At 42.3% G+C, this 19,258-nt stretch overlaps 1 protein-coding gene across 1 annotated transcript; it reads right to left on the reverse strand.

Moving 5' to 3' along the window:
* Positions 1 to 5,586: 5,586 nt before the first annotated feature.
* On the reverse strand, positions 5,587 to 7,714 carry PNSL4 (FK506-binding protein 16-2). Its single transcript, XM_079047324.1, has 5 exons — positions 7,238 to 7,714; positions 6,658 to 6,750; positions 6,185 to 6,245; positions 5,889 to 5,957; positions 5,587 to 5,806 (listed from the first exon to the last, which is right to left on the reverse strand). Exons 1-5 carry the CDS (start codon positions 7,604 to 7,606, stop codon positions 5,715 to 5,717), a joined length of 684 nt encoding a protein of 227 aa, XP_078903450.1. The 5' UTR covers positions 7,607 to 7,714; the 3' UTR covers positions 5,587 to 5,714.
* Positions 7,715 to 19,258: the final 11,544 nt, after the last annotated feature.

Raw genomic sequence — 19,258 nt, forward strand, 5'->3', positions numbered from 1 at the left:
GGGAGGTGCAATATAAAACACTAAAAATAATAAAGTGGGAAAAACAACTTAAGAAAATTTTAACAGAATCAGCAATGATCAACACATTCTAACACAGGATCGCAACACGAATTGTTCCATCTGAGACATCCACCTTTTTTCTTGCAAGAGTTGATCCTTAAATGAGATAAAACTTGCACCTTGTTTGCCAAAGCCGAATGTGATTTTAGATATGCGGAGTGAACTTCGAGATTTTTGATGTTCCATATTACCCAAAGAAAAATCAAAGCAATAGCCTCGTGAACAGTTGCAAGATAGGCAGAGTCTGTGATCGAGGATCTATTGTGAAGGGGGTCTGATAGTGAAGATAGAGGGGGCGAAAACGGGGTCCACCAAGAATGAAAGATTGATTACATACCTGATTTCATTATGATATTCGGATCTGAAGAACTAGAGTTGGGTTTTCCAGTTGATCTCAAAAGCTCTCTCTAAGATCCCTCAGCAAACCCTAAACGAATTTACTTGTATGTATTTTCGTATATCTTGATTGCTCCTCATCACATGCATATATAAATGGAGATATACCCTAATGTGAGAGATGGAACGGATCTTGAGGATCTTGAGTCAAACCGGGAACTCAACCCACAAGGTAAGTGAATATTCTATAAATCGGTCCATCAACAATTTATATTCTTACCATAATAATTGGATTTAATAATATATCGTACATATTTATGAAGTGGTCCCATAATTATCCAACAATCTCCCACTAGACCACGAATATATAAATGTATGTATAACTGTATAAGCGCTTTAATGAATGTTATTATAACATTGGTACCCTTAAACAATCTCATCCACTAATCATAATAGTATAGGATCAAAGCAGCATTCGTTACAATTTACGTAACTAAACCTATAAATAGTCACATATACATATATAAGTATATAACTAACGACATAGATTAAACATAATGTGTGGTTTTAAAATCTAAATAGATTTCTGACGAGTTCCTCTTTAGATTGAAGTGAGACCAAACTTCAAATAAGTGCAACTAATAATGGAGTTAATCGAATTCTTAATTCTATACAGAAAAACCTAATTGTTCTTAAACAAAACATAAAGCACCATAAAACTTCCACTAAAACCAAATATCACACCAACGTGTGTAGTATGCTCATGAAAGACCTAGGGAGGTAATCCCTTTATGAGCAGATCCGCTTTCATGGAGTTTGTTCATATGTGCTATATATATTTCCATTTTGCACTATTGTGTTAACAGAAGGAAACTTGATGTCAATATGCTTTGACTTAATAGAACTTCTGTTGTTGGAATATAATATTGCTGACTTATTATCACAACTTTAGTGGTCTTTCAATACCAATAATGTGTAGCCTCGTGACAAATTTTCGCAACCATATTCCATGCTACAAATTATGTTGCCATTATGGAAGAAGCTACTGAATTCTATTCCATGAAATGGCTCATCATGCTAAAATGTAGAAGTATCCCGATATGGATCGGTAACCATTTTGGCATCTAATGAAATCAGATTCCTAATAAAAATGATCTCCAAAACATCTGATTTCCTTTAGTTGAGCATATAGCCTTTTGTTATATATAGATATCTCAAAATCCATTTGGCTGCTTTCTTATGATCTAAATTTGAGTTGCATAAATATCTGCCCAAAACCAGAAATATAATTTTACTCCCACTTAATCTGTGATACACAAAATCATCTATTGTATTTACCTCAAAATCAAAAGAGATAATAAATTGATGAAAAATGTGGTACCACGCATAGGATATCCAAAGTTGAGGTTGTTGAGTTTGTGTATTCAGAATAGGAGATTGCATAACATTGTCGATCACTGATTCATAATCTGCATACTACCGAAAGCAATAATAGGAATCAAGATTGATTCCTCCTTAAGGACAATGTTTTAACCTTGTTTCTCCCCCAAACTCAACATCCTCAAAGAATGTTGCTCTATCCAAAAATGCAAGTCAATATCCATGCAATTGAGAACTAACATAATGCCCTCATTCCATTCCTTAAAGTTAATCTCATTGAGTACATGAATCATAAATGTGATCAATGTTAGCAGATATAATACCATAATTCAAACATAAGCAAATCTATTTTTATGCTCATTAATCCATAGACCGTAATCAATAAATTCAATTTATGACATCTTTACAATGTATCGACACAACATTAATATCAAGTCTTTGGACAGTAATACTAACTTCCAAGAGATAACCTTGTTTTAGAGATAAACATTGACAATAAATCATGTCAATTAACAAGCCCCTCTTTGGATTGACTTATTAATCACATGGAACCAAAAAATACCACATGTTTATAACCACATATATGTGTATTCGGCCAAATATCAGTCTACCTTTGGTTCGGCTAATACCCGCATTAATAAACACGTAAACTATAAATTTTGATAATAAGAAGTGACAATATATCATGTCAATTAATAAGCCCCTCTTTGGATTGACTTGTTAATGACATGTAACCTAAAAAACTGTCACATATTTATCATCAAACATGTGTTTATCCGGCCAAATGTTAACCTACCTTTGAGTCGATTAATATCCGCATTAATAAACACAAAACAGAAATTTTAAGTTCTTTGTAAATTAATTTTCACAAATAAGATCACATATTTGGTGATATAATGTGTCAATTAATTTACTCTTGAAAACAAATAAATTTTCATAACTGAAAATTATTGACAACAAAAAAGAAAAAGAAATTACAAATATTAATCGGTATCAAAAAATACCATTTTCATAATTTCTGCAAATATTACAACCATAATAACATAATCTTACTTTTACATAAACATACATTCGGTTGCAGCATTGCTTAAAAATAAACCTCATTAGTAGAGATGGAACTTAAACAAAAATACATTTCCATCTCGCATTATTTGTCCATAATCAAAATTCACGAAAACATTAGTGGAACAGACAACTACTAATTGCATATAATACATAAAAATAATCATTGTCTATTTAATATTCCAAACAATTCGTGAAAAAAGTTAAGGGGATCCCAAAGTAATTGATTAACAGAAACCATAACATAAAACCTACTATCAATGACAAACATTTGAACCGAACGAATCAAACATTTATTTGATATGGTTTTATGATTTGAATTACGTATTTACTCTTGCTTATAAAAAAATGATTTGTAAATTAAAGAATCGTATCTTCATTTACGTAAATGCAATCTACATAACCATATAAATGGATCTTTAAATGTAATTTAGATATAAATGTAATTACATCTATTGATGATAATCATTTACACAGAACCTAAATCTTACCGCATAATATCACACAAATTAAAGTAATATCTCACAAACATTAATAATAGCCACGTGATATTGATTTTCCGGTAATGTTGATTTTACGTAAAATATATTATATATAATGGGCTTTGACAACAAATAATAAAAGAAAAGAAAATTCATTTTCCTTTTAAAAAAACCTTAATTATTGCATCAAACCCTATGTGAACACCGCCTACATACATAAGCAATAAATCTCAGAAATATATTAACATAATATATTTTCCAACCCAAAAAAAATCGTATGCATATTAATTCCATGATTCTTGGATTTAATTACATATACTGTCAATTAAATATGATGCGATATATACGAAAGACCATTCAAAAGCCTGACCAACATAATTACTCTTGTAAATTATATTCACAAGAAAAAATATATATCGCAATGCCATACATTTATACGCACATCGAAAATACATGCAAGAAAACAATATATATATATATATATATATATATATATATATATATATATATATATATATATATATATATGCATTTTTTTTTTTGCATATTAGTAGAAGAAACGCATGAAGCAACAGGTATGTATAATCAAATATATATATATATATATATATATATATATATATATATATATATATATATATATATATATATATATATATTCTAATAACATATTCAAGTAGGCTCTGATACCAATTGTTGGTTATTTCCATAACCAAAACATAAAACGCGGAAGCTTTAGATCTTAATCTCGAATCTGTCAACAGAAAACTTAAACAAGAATGAAAGATTGATTACATACCTGATTTCATTATGATATTCGGATCTGAAGAACTAGAGTTGAGTTTTTCAGTTGATCTCAAAAGCTCTCTCTAAGATCCCTCAGCAAACCCTAAACGAATTTACTTGTATGTATTTTCGTATATCTTGATTGCTCCTCATCACATGTATATATAGATGGAGATATACCCTAATGTGAGAGATGGAAGGGATCTTGAGGATCTTGAGTCAAACCGGGAACTCAACCCACAAGGTAAGTGAATATTCTATAAATCGGTACATCAATAATTTATATTCTTACCATAATAATTGGATTTAATAATATATCGTACATATTTATGAAGTGGTTCCATAATTATCCAACACAATCTACCAATCTGACATATGCTGCCATACTTCTGAGTTCTGAGGTAGTCGAGCATTCAGTAAATAAGTGATTTTCATCTTCTGGTGCATTATGGAAGAGCTTGCAACAATTGTTTGAGCCAATACCTCTTATTTACTAAATTAACCATGGTGGGTAGTCTACCATGACGTATTCTCCAAGCAAGTATGTTGAGCTTTCAAGGTACCAAATGATTCCATTCCCAACAGTTTGGTGATTTAGGAAGGATTGAGTTGTCAATGAAGTGTCAAAGAGACGAGACCGAGAACAACTTGGATTTACACAATGTTAAGTGTCCACCGAAGGAAAGGTTTGAGGCTTTCCATTTTGATAACATATAAACAAAATTTATTAAGAAACAATTTATTTTTTATGAATAAACTATTTAAAAGTTATTCAATCTTAAATACATTTTGTACAATTTTTTCGTACTTGGTTTGACGTGTTTAACCGATTTTATCCCTTTTATTTTCATTAAAGTTTTAAATTGCATATATTTAACCTGCTCGAATTAAAAATATGGTACAAACGAGCTCATTTTCAGACCATTATAATGAACTTGTCACCAGTAAATTATACTTTTTTGGCCAAGGTCGTGAAACAATCCATCTAAATACCACTACCCACACAACCAAACAATCCATCGTCCGTTCTATTTGTCTTTTTATATATGATAGACTACCATTAATCTGTGCTAAAGACCATTTAGGTCTGTGGAGGGCAAACAAACTGCTTATTTCTAGAAGACAAAATACGTAAAAACATATATTCGCTCTCTTTTAGCAAACATTTCTAACATTTAGCTTTTAAACTTTGACCCGTTTACAAGTTTTTTTTTCTGGATTGTGTTTTTGTTTTGAATTTAAATATAGTTCTTACTGATTTTGAAAAGATAATGGTAGTGGTGTCGGTGGTGGCAACAGATGATGATGTCATTTAATTTTATTTCATTTAAATAATTATATTTTAACCTGTAAATTTAAAAAAGTCTTATATATATGCAGACTTTTGGTCTGTGTCTTCTTTAGCAAACATTGATAAAGACTACAGACATTTACCTCTTAAAAAACAAGACTTCACATATTCTGAGGTAAAGAATGTTGCTGAATTTAATAGAGTAATTTTTTCATTACATGTACAAACAATTGTACCATATATACATCTAATTTCTGATAATAATCCGTGAACATCTTCGTGAGAAACATTGTTGTTTATAGCATTGTACATTCAAATTATTTCGGTGGTAATGCTCTATTACCAGAGTAGATGTTCACAAAGTTAATTTCATAGAGGAGCGTTGCATTCGCAGGTATATTGCACTCACCTATTCAAATACAATAACATATCAATTGACTTCACATTTTAAATATTTCATGCACATTTAGCCCAAAGTTAAAAAGGGGTACCAGAAAAGCAACCAGCGGGCTCTGGTCCATATGCTAATTCCGGAGGAATTTGAAGTCTACGTCTTCCACCTACAGAAGCACCGCCCATGTGTCATACAAGAAGACACGACTGGACAAGCTTTCTAGGGTTGTTTTCAATGATAAGGATGAGAAGGGCATTTACGTCTTTTGTACAAACAAAAGATCGATAGCAAATCTCTGTTCCACCCTTTTGGGTGGGACAAAGATCCGAGTCTCGGACCGAATCCAAACACAGTACATCATGTCATGTCATGTCATGGTTTTTTAGATCTTACCAACAAGCATGGGTGGAACACCCTCGCCCCCAAAGATCCCTTGGTCAAGTCCCTTGATCACCTGGATGTAGAGAACGTATAAATATTAGAACAAAAGGGTAAGATAATGATAGGGAGGGCATTCACGTCTTTTGCACAGATGACAGATCAAGAATGAGTTCTTCTCCTACTTTCTGAGAGCGACAAAAAGCTGAAATTTTGTCTTATGCGTGCCAAAGACGATATACGGTCGCCATGGACCGGACATGACAAGCTTTCTACGGTTGTCTCGTATGATGAGGATGAGGAGGGCATTTGCGTCTTTTACACAGACAAATATATATTTGACAATAAATTGCAATTTTTTTCCCATTGACATCTGTCCCAGTCAAACTTAGTACAAGGTTGTCATGTCTTGTCCAAGTCGGACATAACAAACAACCTTTAAAGATAAATATACAACAATTACCAAATTGCCACTAACTAATTCATACCTTGCCAACACCAATACGCATAGTTAGTGGTCTTCCACGTTTATAACTGCTGTCAAAAACTATGCCATCAGCAAATCTTGCAGTATAATGAATCTGTAAGAAGGGAAAGGGGGAATATTTGAGGATTAAATTCACTATATATACATTTCAACTTTGATTGTCAAATAAAGGTATATGGAATATTGGGATAAACAAGCATGAAGCGTCAGATATAAGTTTCAAGTTTCTCTATTTCAAATTTTCCATTTGGAATCGAAATTCGATGAAAATCCAAGAAACGCCAAAAGTTTTTGCATTCAATCAAACAAGCTGGATCAGAAAGTGATGAAGAACAGAAATACTCAAAATCAGACATTTCTATGAAATTAGTCACATTTCGGATCCAAAACTATATATGTTTGAACCAGAGGGGAAATTGTTCTCTACTATAATCAGTTTCGAGGTTCACAAACTATTTTCGAATTTGATTTTTCTATTCAACTAGGGATTATAATTTCAATGCATAATCTAATTTTCAATTACAATAATATAAACTCGAAGTTGGAACTAATGGATTTAATCTCAAATGTCTGTAACTCACATTGATAAGAGTGGAATAGGGAGCTTCTTCACCAAACCCAGGAGCGACGTCGCAGTACCCAAGTCCTGATGGCGCAAACTGAAGCTCACAAGAGGGTTCTGCAACGGTGGCGTAATATTCGATTCTAGTAGCATTAGCATCAAGCGGGGAGGAAATTAGCATTGAGGCAGCTAACAATCCAATACCTACGCCCGCTAATCCCCTCTTCTTGTTAGGTTTAGGAGTAAGATTAGTTGTAGAGTCTAGAGAGCAGTTCGAATTAGAATGCCACTTGATGGTGGTGCAGTGGTGGTGTGGCCTGGTGGCGGAGAGTTGAAGGGTATGGTGGAGAGATGGTGTGGTTAGCGTTTGAAGTGTGGAGATCGCCATTTCTGGGGACGATGAGGTTTGTGTCTTGCTTTCTATCGATCTATCTAGAGCTTGTGGATAGACAAAATTCCCGCCTGTAGGTTGGCTAGTTCGAGGGATTTGTGTACTTTAATCTACAAAATCCGTGTATTTTAGTTTTATTTCATTTTTGTACGAGAATCGATAATAAGTTATGCGCTATTAGGGAAAAATAATAAAGATTTTTATCTTTTTGTTTATATTTAAATAATTTTTTTATTTTTATATATATTTTGATCATTTAACTTGTTATATGTATTTTCATATTGTCATTGTCATCGGGTATAGCAGGTGATAATGTTAATATGTGTAACATCCATAAAATTTGAGCCAAATTAAAACATTTTAATTCATTCAAAAACTATTAAGTTCATACATCTCGTTTTCAAAATAGTTTAAACATCAGAGTATCCCCCAGAACCATATCACATAAATCATAAAACATGAGCAGCGGTACGATCACGCCTTCGCCTTGCCACGATCTCCTGAAGTACCTGAAACAATACACTGAAACTGTAAGCCCGAAAGTTTAGTGAGTTACCCCCAAAATACCAACCACACATAAACATACTCATAACATATCACAATACAGAACGGCCATGCACATCGGGTCTACTATGTGACTGGTCCGCCCGCACCGGGCCTTCAGTCCACCTGGTCCACCCTCCGAGTCTAGCCATGTACATCGAGTCTACAGTGTGATTGGTCCGCCCGCACCGGGCCTTCAATCCACCTGGTCCACTCTCTGAGTCTACAGTATGACTGGTCCGCCCACACCGGGCCTTCAGTCGGTCTGGTCCACTCTCCGAGCCTCGGCACGTCTGGTCCGCCCTCTTGGGGCCTTCAGCATATCCGGACCGCTCGCTGGGCCTTCGGAATACCCGGTCCGCCCTAGGTATGTTGGCCTACAGCACAAAGCAGGACCCGTCTCAACCCAACCCCCGTCAAACAACCATGTGCACATAAAACAATTATTCACATAACAAATCCTTAACCAGACAAACAGTCTAAACAGATCACATAACATATCAACCTCCTAACCAGGACTCCGACCTATCCGGTCACTAGCATAACATTACTCTATATACTGGGTACCGACCTTAACCAGGTCACTAACATAACACCACCCTAAATACCAGGGTGTAGACATAGCAAATCAATACATATCAAACCAATACCCGGATTTCCATCCGATAAAGGGCCGACCTTGGTGACGTAGACCCTGTCGATATAATGAGGATAACTCACATGCAATTGCCGACTGAAGAGATAAGCCCAAGCTGCTCCGACCACCGACACGAACTTCACCACAGAACACTACCAAAGAACCAATTCCATAAATACCAAAATTACCAAAATACCCTTGGAAGTCAAACTGGTCAACTCTTGGTCAAAGTCAAAGTCCTCAGTCAAAGTCAACCCTCCTGGTTGACTCTACTCGCCGAGTCAACCCGTCGACTCGTCGAGTCCTCATACTCAGAAAACTCCCATAACACGACTCAACTCGGCGAGTCGCCCCAAGACTCGTCGAGTCCAACGATCTCCGAGTCCCATCCTGACCAACTCACTGAGTCACCCCTCGACTCACTGATCTGCATCTTAACCAGAAGAGGTTAGGGGTTCTGCGACCTGACTCGCCGAGTCCAAGAACAGACTCGCCGAGTCCAAGGCAATCTTCAACAGACTCGCCGAGTTGTTCTTCCAACTCGCCGAGTCCATGCACATGTTCATACAACTCGTCGAGTACACCCATGTGACTCGCTGAGTCTCTCCAGTTCTCAATCCATTCAGAGACTTTTAGAGCCATGCAGGGGCTCCAATCCATAGATCCACTCTTCTACAGCCTAACCCTAACATAAAGTTGCAAACTTTACGTGAAACCAAGGAGATATAAGCCCAAAACACTCTAGGGCTAGGGTTTATGACAAAGGGGCTTCACCACTAACTCTTAAACAGGAGCTTTATGACATTAAGGACCATCACAAGCTTAGATCTGGAGTAGCAACCTCATATCTACACTCCAAACATGAAATAGGTCTCAAACAAGCTAAGGAACTCCAAATCAACCACCAAAGATGAACCCAAAAAGGAAATAGCTTAAGATAATGGCTCCTTACCTCTGAGATGTGCCCAAACTGATGTAGATTCCAAATCTACACAAGCCCCTTGATGCTAGCCTCTAATTTCTCAAGCTCCTTCCACCAAATTCCTCTTCCAAGCTCCAATCTCCTCAACAATGAAGTCTCACACGAAATTAGGGTTTTCTGGAACTCTTAGGGGGACTAGGAGGCTGGGAGGAGGACATAAAGCCCTTTAAATAGGGTGCAACCCTTGGGATTAGGGTTTTCTCATTCCAGCACCAACTCGTGGAGTCCAAGCCGCCGACTCGGCGAGTTGGCCACTTAACCCGCGATCAATCCCGCTCCGACTCGACGAGTAAGCGGACCTACTCGTCGAGTCCCTTTCCTAAATTTACACATTTGGCCCTTCATTGAACAATTGAAATTTGGGGTGTTACAACTCTCCCCCACTTAAATTAGGCTTCGTCCTCGAAGCCTACTGCAGTATACGCCTCAGAACGAACCCCTTGCACTGCAGACTCCGACTTCTCAATCAACTCATACTCTTACAAACCCTACTTCTGCATCTCTCTTAAAATGGCTTATTCTCACGTGGCATCCTTGCCACTACTCCAAACCGATCATCGGCCTTTCAACTCAATAGCACCACGAATTAACCACGAATCACTCGATAATACTAACCCTTCATATCAGGGACACGCTTCCGCGCCCTGCAATGCTAGATTCCACAAACACCCACTGAGCTCTGCTAAGAAACTAATCCATCTTCCTTCGCCCAAAATTGGCAATAACCCTGATAATTTGCAACCTGGAACGAATCCTCATGATGGAATACCCCAGATTGGAATACCTCCACATACATAACTCAAGCCTACAACCATACTCGGAACTAAGGACCTTGTCCTTACGTCACCCTCGAACCCTTTGGTTCGACACAACGGAGTGCAATCCACTTACACCTCCCGATCACGATCTCTAGGTCCTTGACCTCCGACTGTAATATCCTTATACCGTCCTCAGCACCGGTTCAGACTACTCCCGAGTCTGTTATCCTGCCGACTCACCTTCCTCTGGCCCAATCTCCAATCTGGAACCACTATCCTCCTCCTTTTACAAGGAGACTGAAAACATTCCTGCGCATCATCCAACATTGCCACAATCTCAACGGGCATCCAACCCGTATGTGCTTCCATATATCTGGTACAACCCCAGTGCTTACTACCAATAACTGCAGCACTTTCGATCATCCATTTACTCTGCTGCCTCCCTTTCAGAGGACCCACACTCCTTCCGGAGCTACATACCTTTCCTTTCCAGGAAGTCTACTCAACAACCCTTACCGCACCTATAAGTGCCACTGAGCTAAACTCCACTCTACACTATCCATGTAGAGCAACTGTTATTCTCGAACTCCCATATACTCCGTATCCGATCACATAACTAACAAGGCCCACGCACGGCCTCCAGCCAACTCCATCGTCATGATCAATACTTGGGGATAGACCATATCGATTACTATTGCATGGCGACATATTCACTCATTCTCCGCATACAGATCTACTAACACATCCAGAGTCTTCAGCATGACTGGACCGCCTTACCAGGCCTTCAGCCTATCTGGACCACTCTCAGAACCTTCAGCATGTCTGGACCGCCCTACTGGGCCTTCAGCCTGTCTGGATCGTTCCCCGAGCCTTCGGTCTGACTGGTACGCCTTCCGGCCTTCAGTCTATCCGGACCGCCCAAAACTGTCGTACGACATCCTGAACCACCCTTTCCGGGAATCTCTCCCATGCAATCTGTTCTAGCCCTCTTGGGGTTCCGAACTCCAGTTCCGTTCCCGGAATCCTTTCCATGGCCTAAACCCAGGCCTCACATCGACCAACTACCTTACCTGAAACCATGGTCTGTTCCCTGCCCCACTTGTCTATCACTTGCTCCAATCATGCCACACTCTCGGCTAACAACACTGATGAATCTAAACAGCTAACCAACCCTGAATACTTGCTGTTTCCACCGTAGAATTTTCCAATTCTCCCCCACTTAGTGTACCAACTACTAACTTCTTCTGACAAACCGGCATAACTCGATCGACTTTACTTGATAAAGTTCCCCCTTCACCAGGAACTAATTCTCTCCGGAGTGAGCAACCTCCATAGGTCACTCTCCCGACATCTCACATCCCGAACTCCAAGGAAGTTCGAATCCCAACTGAACACTTCTCGCAACGCAGTTGCTATTCCAAGCAACGAGATCATATGCCTTATCTTTCGACCAAGAATCCTCCTGAACGCTAACCAACTACAACTCCTAACTACTAAGATCCCCAATCATACTATGAATCATGCGAAAAAGGCGAACAGATTTACAATACCACATAATCAGCAAATAACAAGATATCAAAAAGGAAACATACCCGCAGCTGCATCCGGCTCTGCCCTAACCTCCTCTGCTGTAAGCTGGAAAGCGTGTCCCTGAGCCCTAGGAGGCTCCGCTCCACCCTGACCTCCACCCATAATCCTCAAAGTGGCCGGTGCTGGAGCCTGCACCGGTCTTGCAGCAAGGTGTGGACAGTTGACCCTCAAGTGTCCCACCTGATGACAATGATAACAGATCCTCATATCCTGAGCCGGGACCGACTGACGGCAGTCCCTCGCATAATGCCCTTCTTTCCCACACTTGCGACACGCACCATCGGACCTACAAACTCCAGCATGACCCTTCCCACACTTCTCACAAGTGTGGCTACTCTGACCTCCAACCCTAAAGTCAACGGTTTTGGACCGTTTCGGTGCCGGCTGCGACTGCAACGGGGCCAGCCTCTGCTCTCGCAACTGCAACTCCATCTCTAACTCCCGCCGCCTGGCGGCCTCCTGCAACTCTAACAAGGTATCACAGCTCTGCGTGGACACAAACTGTCGGATATCCCTCTTGAGCATACTCAGATATTGGGACATCTGAGCCTGCTCCGAAGCAAACTCCGGGCAAAACATCGCCCTCTCAGTAAACATCCTGGTGATCTCCGTCACCGACTCTGAATCCTGCTTCAGCTCCAGGAACTCCTAAGCCAACCTCTCTCTCTCAACCTGCGGAACATAACGAGTAGTGAACATCTCCCGAAACTGATCCCAAGTAACCGCAGCCCGCTGCGCATCAGAATAAGATCCCGTAGTCAACCTCCACCAATCCTTCGCCCCGAGCCTCAAAAGGTTCAGAGCACACCTCACCCTCTGATCCGCAGGGCATGAACACGTGAAGAAGCAACCCTCCACGTCTGACAACCATCTCATAGCAATGATAGGATCCTAAACTCCATCAAAGGTTGGGGGCTTCGTATTATCGAAATCTCGATACTGAAAACCTCGACCGGTTCCACCCCCTGCCGCTGTTACAGCCGTTGTAGCTGCCGCTGCAGCCGTCTCCGCAAGAGCTGCATAGCGCTCATCAAAGTACTCAACCATGGCGGTCTTGATCGACCCAAACATCTCTGGCAACTCAGCCCGGAACATGGCAGCAACCTCATCATGCAGGATCTCACGAATCCTGGCGTCCAACTCGTCCGTACTCATCTGACCAATGACCTCGGGTGGTACTGGTCCATCCTGACCACCCTCTCCTGATCCCGATCTCGAACCGGATCCTGCCCCGACACGTCTCGTAATCGTCATATTGCAATACACCAACGAGACCCTTAGACACATCACATATCCACCCGGGGAACTAACTTATAACTGATACCCTAGAGAGTTGTGACTTTCTTGATACGCGTATGGGTCCTGTGCTTTCAGTAGTACGGGCCCATACTACCTTCCACACCTACCCATATTTGTCTCAAGTATCACCATAACACTCTAACTATAAACACACACACGGCGAGCGCTCAATCCTCACTCCTAGAGGAAAGCTGAATAACTCTTATAAGGAAAACCCTAGGTTAGCAGGCATCGTAAATCAGGCAATTCTATCATGCAATTCCTAAGGATCCCTAGCCTAGTACTAGCATGTTGTTCTAACATATCACATAAACAAATAACTTGTATGGTATTTTGGGGTCTACTTACTGGCTCCGGCTGATCGTACCCTCTGCGTCCTCCTTTACTTATTTTGAAAACCTTTTGAAAACTATTTTTGAAAATCTCTCCTTGATTTGAGACTGGATTCACACGAATGTTCCTCCAATTCACTCAAACTAAGGCTCTGATACCAACTTGTAACATCCATAAAATTTGAGCCAAATTAAAACATTTTAATTCATTCAAAAACCATTAAGTTCATACATCTCGTTTTCAAAATAGTTTAAACATCAGAGTATCCCCCAGAACCATATCACATAAATCATAAAACATGAGCAGCGGTACGATCACGCCTTCGCCTTGCCACGATCTCCTGAAGTACCTGAAACAATACACTCAAACTGTAAGCCCGAAAGCTTAGTGAGTTACCCCCAAAATACCAACCACACATAAACATACTCATAACATATCACAATACAGAACAGCCATGCACATCGGGTCTACTACGTGACTGGTCCGCCCGCACAGGGCCTTCAGTCCACCTGGTCCACCCTCCGAGTTTAGACATGTACATCGAGTCTACAGTGTGATTGGTCCGCCCGCACCGGGCCTTCAATCCACCTGGTCCACTCTCTGAGTCTACAGTATGACTGGTCCGCCCACACCGGGCCTTCAGTCGGTCTGGTCCACTCTCCGAGCCTCGGCACGTCTGCTCCGCCCTCTTGGGGACTTCAGCCTATTCGGACCGCTCGTTGGGCCTTCGGAATACCCGGTCCGCCCTAGGTATGTTGGCCTACAGCACAAAGTAGGACCCGCCTCAACCCAACCCCCGTCAAACAACCATGTGCACATAAAACAATTATTCACATAACAAATCCTTAACCAGACAAACAGTCTAAACAGATCACATAACATATCAACCTCCTAACCAGGACTCCGACCTATCCGATCACTAGCATAACATTACCCTATATACCGGGTACCGACCTTAACCAGGTCACTAACATAACACCACCCTAAATACCAGGGTGTAGACATAGCAAATCAATACATATCAAACCAATACCCGGATTTCCATCCGATAAAGGGCCGACCTTGGTGCCGTAGACCCTGTCGATATAGTGAGGATAACTCACATGCAATTGCCGACTGAAGAGATAAGACCAAGCTGCTCCGACCACCGACACGAACTTCACCACAGAACACTACCAAAGAACCAATTTCATAAATACCAAAATTACCAAAATACCCTTGGAAGTCAAACTCGTCAACTCTTGGTCAAAGTCAAAGTCCTCAGTCAAAGTCAACCCTCCTGGTTGACTCTACTCGCCGAGTCAACCCGTCGACTCGTCGAGTCCTTATACTCAGAAAACTCCCATAACACGACTCAACTCGCCGAGTCGCCCCAAGACTCGTCGAGTCCAACGATCTCCGAGTCCCATCCTGACCAACTCACTGAGTCACCCCTCGACTCACTGATCTGCGTCTTAACCAGAAGAGGTAAGGGTTTCTGCGACCTGACTCGCCGAGTCCAAGAACAGACTCGCCGAGTCCAAGGCAATCTTCAACAGACTCGCCGAGTTGTTCTTCCAACTCGCCGAGTCCATGCACATGTTCATACAACTCGTCGAGTACACCCATGTGACTCGCCGAGTCTCTCCAGTTCTCAATCCATTCAGAGTCTTTTCGAGCCATGCAGGGGCTCCAATCCATAGATCCACTTTTCTACAGCCTAACCCTCACATAAAGTTGCAAACTTTACGGAAACCAAGGAGATATAAGCCCAAAACACTCTAGGGCTAGGGTTTATGACAAAGGGGCTTCACCACTAACTCTTAAACAGGAGCTTTATGACATTAAGGACCATCACAAGCTTAGATCTGGAGTAGCAACCTCAGATCTAAACTCCAAACCCGAAATAGGTCTCAAACAAGCTAAGGAACTCCAAATCAGCCACCAAAGATGAACCCAAAAAGGAAATAACTTAAGATAATAGCTCCTTATCTCTGAGATGTGCCCAAACTGATGTAGATTCCAAATCTACACAAGCCCCTTGATGCTAGCCTCTAATTTCTCAAGCTCCTTCCACCAAATTCCTCTTCCAAGCTCCAATCTCCTCAACAATGAAGTCTCACACGAAATTGGGGTTTTCTGGAACTCTCAGGGGGACTAGGAGGCTGGGAGGAGGACATAAAGTCCTTTAAATAGGGTGCAACCCTTGGGATTAGGGTTTTCTCATTCCAGCACCAACTCGTGGAGTCCAAGCCGCCGACTCGGCGAGTTGGCCACTTAACCCGCGATCAATCCCGCTCCGACTCGACGAGTAAGCGGACCTACTCGTCGAGTCCCTTTCCTAAATTTACACGTTTGGCCCTTCATTGAACAATTGAAATTTGGGGTGTTACAACTCTCCCCCACTTAAATTAGGCTTCGTCCTCGAAGCCTACTGCAGTATACGCCTCAGAACGAACCCCTTGCACTGCAGACTCCGACTTCTCAATCAACTCATACTCTTACAAACCCTACTTCTGCATCTCTCTTAAAATGGCTTATTCTCACGTTGCATCCTTGCCACTACTCCAAACCGATCATCAGCCTTTCTACTCAATAGCACCACGAATTAACCACAAATCACTCGATAATACTAACCCTTCATATCAGGGACACGCTTCCGCGCCCTGCAACGCTAGATTCCACAAACACCCACTGAGCTCTGCTAAGAAACTAATCCATCTTCCTTCGCCCAAAATTGGCGATAACCCTGATAATTTGCAACCTGGAACGAATCCTCATGATGGAATACCCCAGATTGGAATACCTCCACAAACATAACTCAAGCCTACAACCATACTCGGAACTAAGGACCTTGTCCTTGCGTCACCCTCGAACCCTTTGGTTCGACACAACGGAGTGCAATCCACTTACACCTCCCGATCACGATCTCTAGGTCCTTGACCTCCGACTGTAATATCCTTATACCGTCCTCAGCATCGGTCCAGACTACTCCCGAGTCTGTTATCCTGCCGACTCACCTTCCTCTGGCCCAATCTCCAATCTGGAACCACTGTCCTCCTCCTTTTCCAAGGAGACTGAAAACATGCCTGCGCATCATCCAACATTGCCACAATCTCAACGGGCATCCAACCCGTATGTGCTTCCATATATCTGGTACAACCCCAGTGCTTACTACCAATAACTGCAGCACTATTGATCATCCATTTACTCTGATGCCTCCCTTTCAGAGGACCCACACTCCTTCCGGAGCTACATACCCTTCCTTTCCAGGAAGTTTACTCAACAACCCTTACCGCACCAATAAGTGCCACTGAGCTAAACTCCACTCTACACTATCCATGTAGAGCAACTGTTATTCTCGAACTCCCATATACTCCGTATCCGATCACATAACTAACAAGGCCCACGCACGGCCTCCAGCCAACTCCATCGTCATGATCAATACTTGGGGCTAGACCATATCGATTACTATTGCATGGCGACATATTCACTCATTCTCCGCATACAGATCTACTAACACATCCAGAGTCTTCAGCATGACTGGACCACCTTACCAGGCCTTCAGCCTATCTGGACCACTCTCAGAACCTTCAGCATGTCTGGACCGCCCTCCTGGGCCTTCGGCCTGTCTGGACCGTTCCCCGAGCCTTCGGTCTGACTGGTACGCCTTCCGGCCTTCAGTCTATCCGGACCGCCCAAAACTGTCGTACGACATCCTGAACCGCCCTTTCCGGGAATCTCTCCCATGCAATCTGTTCTAGCCCTCTTGGGGTTCCGAACTCCAGTTCCGTTCCCGGAATCCTTTCCATGGCCTAAACCCAGGCCTCACATCGACCAACTACCTTACCTGAAACCATGGTCTGTTCCCTGCCCCACTTGTCTATCACTTGCTCCAATCATGCCACACTCTCGGCTAACAACACTGATGAATCTAAACAGCTAACCAACCCTGAATACTTGCTGTTTCCACCGTAGAATTTTCCAATTCTCCCCCACTTAGTGTACCAACTACTAACTTCTTCTGACAAACCGGCATAACTCGATCGACTTTACTTGATAAAGTTCCCCCTTCAACAGGAACTAATTCTCTCCGGAGTGAGCAACCTCCATAGGTCACTCTCCCGACATCGCACATCCCGAACTCCAAGGAAGTTCGAATCCCAACTGAACACTTCTCGCAACGCAGTTGCTATTCCAAGCAACGAGATCATATGCCTTATCTTTCGACCAAGAATCCTCCTGAACGCTAACCAACTACAACTCCTAACTACTAAGATCCCCAATCATACTATGAATCATGCGAAAAAGGCGAACAGATTTACAATACCACATAATCAGCAAATAACAAGATATCAAAAAGGAAACATACCCGCAGCTGCATCCGGCTCTGCCCTAACCTCCTCTGCTGTAAGCTGGAAAGCGTGTCCCTGAGCCCTAGGAGGCTCCGCTCCACCCTGACCTCCACCCATAATCCTCAAAGTGGCCGGTGCTGGAGCCTGCACCGGTCTTGCAGCAAGGTGTGGACAGTTGACCCTCAAGTGTCCCACCTGATGACAATGATAACAGATCCTCATATCCTGAGCCGGGACCGACTGACGGCAGTCCCTCGCATAATGCCCTTCTTTCCCACACTTGCGACACGCACCATCGGACCTACAAACTCCAGCATGACCCTTCCCACACTTCTCACAAGTGTGGCTACTCTGACCTCCAACCCTAAAGTCAACGGTTTTGGACCGTTTCGGTGCCGGCTGCGACTGCAACGGGGCCAGCCTCTGCTCTCGCAACTGCAACTCCATCTCTAACTCCCGCCGCCTGGCGGCCTCCTGCAACTCTAACAAGGTATCACAGCTCTGCGTGGACACAAACTGTCGGATATCCCTCTTGAGCATACTCAGATATTGGGACATCTGAGCCTGCTCCGAAGCAAACTCCGGGCAAAACATCGCCCTCTCAGTAAACATCCTGGTGATCTCCGTCACCGACTCTGAATCCTGCTTCAGCTCCAGGAACTCCTAAGCCAACCTCTCTCTCTCAACCTGCGGAACATAACGAGTAGTGAACATCTCCCGAAACTGATCCCAAGTAACCGCAGCCCGCTGCGCATCAGAATAAGATCCCGTAGTCAACCTCCACCAATCCTTCGCCCCGAGCCTCAAAAGGTTCAGAGCACACCTCACCCTCTGATCCGCAGGGCATGAACACGTGAAGAAGCAACCCTCCACGTCTGACAACCATCTCATAGCAATGATAGGATCCTAAACTCCATCAAAGGTTGGGGGCTTCGTATTATCGAAATCTCGATACTGAAAACCTCGACCGGTTCCACCCCCTGCCGCTGTTACAGCCGTTGTAGCTGCCGCTGCAGCCGTCTCCGCAAGAGCTGCATAGCGCTCATCAAAGTACTCAACCATGGCGGTCTTGATCGACCCAAACATCTCTGGCAACTCAGCCCGGAACATGGCAGCAACCTCATCATGCAGGATCTCACGAATCCTGGCGTCCAACTCGTCCGTACTCATCTG

Source organism: Lactuca virosa, chromosome 5 (assembly GCF_052849685.1).
Source record: "Lactuca virosa cultivar CGN04683 chromosome 5, Lactuca_virosa_CGN04683_v6, whole genome shotgun sequence".
Taxonomy (NCBI): domain Eukaryota; kingdom Viridiplantae; phylum Streptophyta; class Magnoliopsida; order Asterales; family Asteraceae; genus Lactuca; species Lactuca virosa.

Excerpts from the sequence above, each read along its gene's own strand:
- PNSL4 (XM_079047324.1), bottom strand. The coding sequence starts at position 7,606 with ATGGCGATCTCCACACTTCAAACGCTAACCACACCATCTCTCCACCAT. Across the intron at positions 6,751-7,237 it reads CCTATTCCACTCTTATCAAT|ATTCATTATACTGCAAGATT; the intron begins GTGAGTTACAGA and ends CCCTTCTTACAG. Across the intron at positions 5,958-6,184 it reads TGTTCCACCCATGCTTGTTG|GTGGAAGACGTAGACTTCAA; the intron begins GTAAGATCTAAA and ends GTGCTTCTGTAG.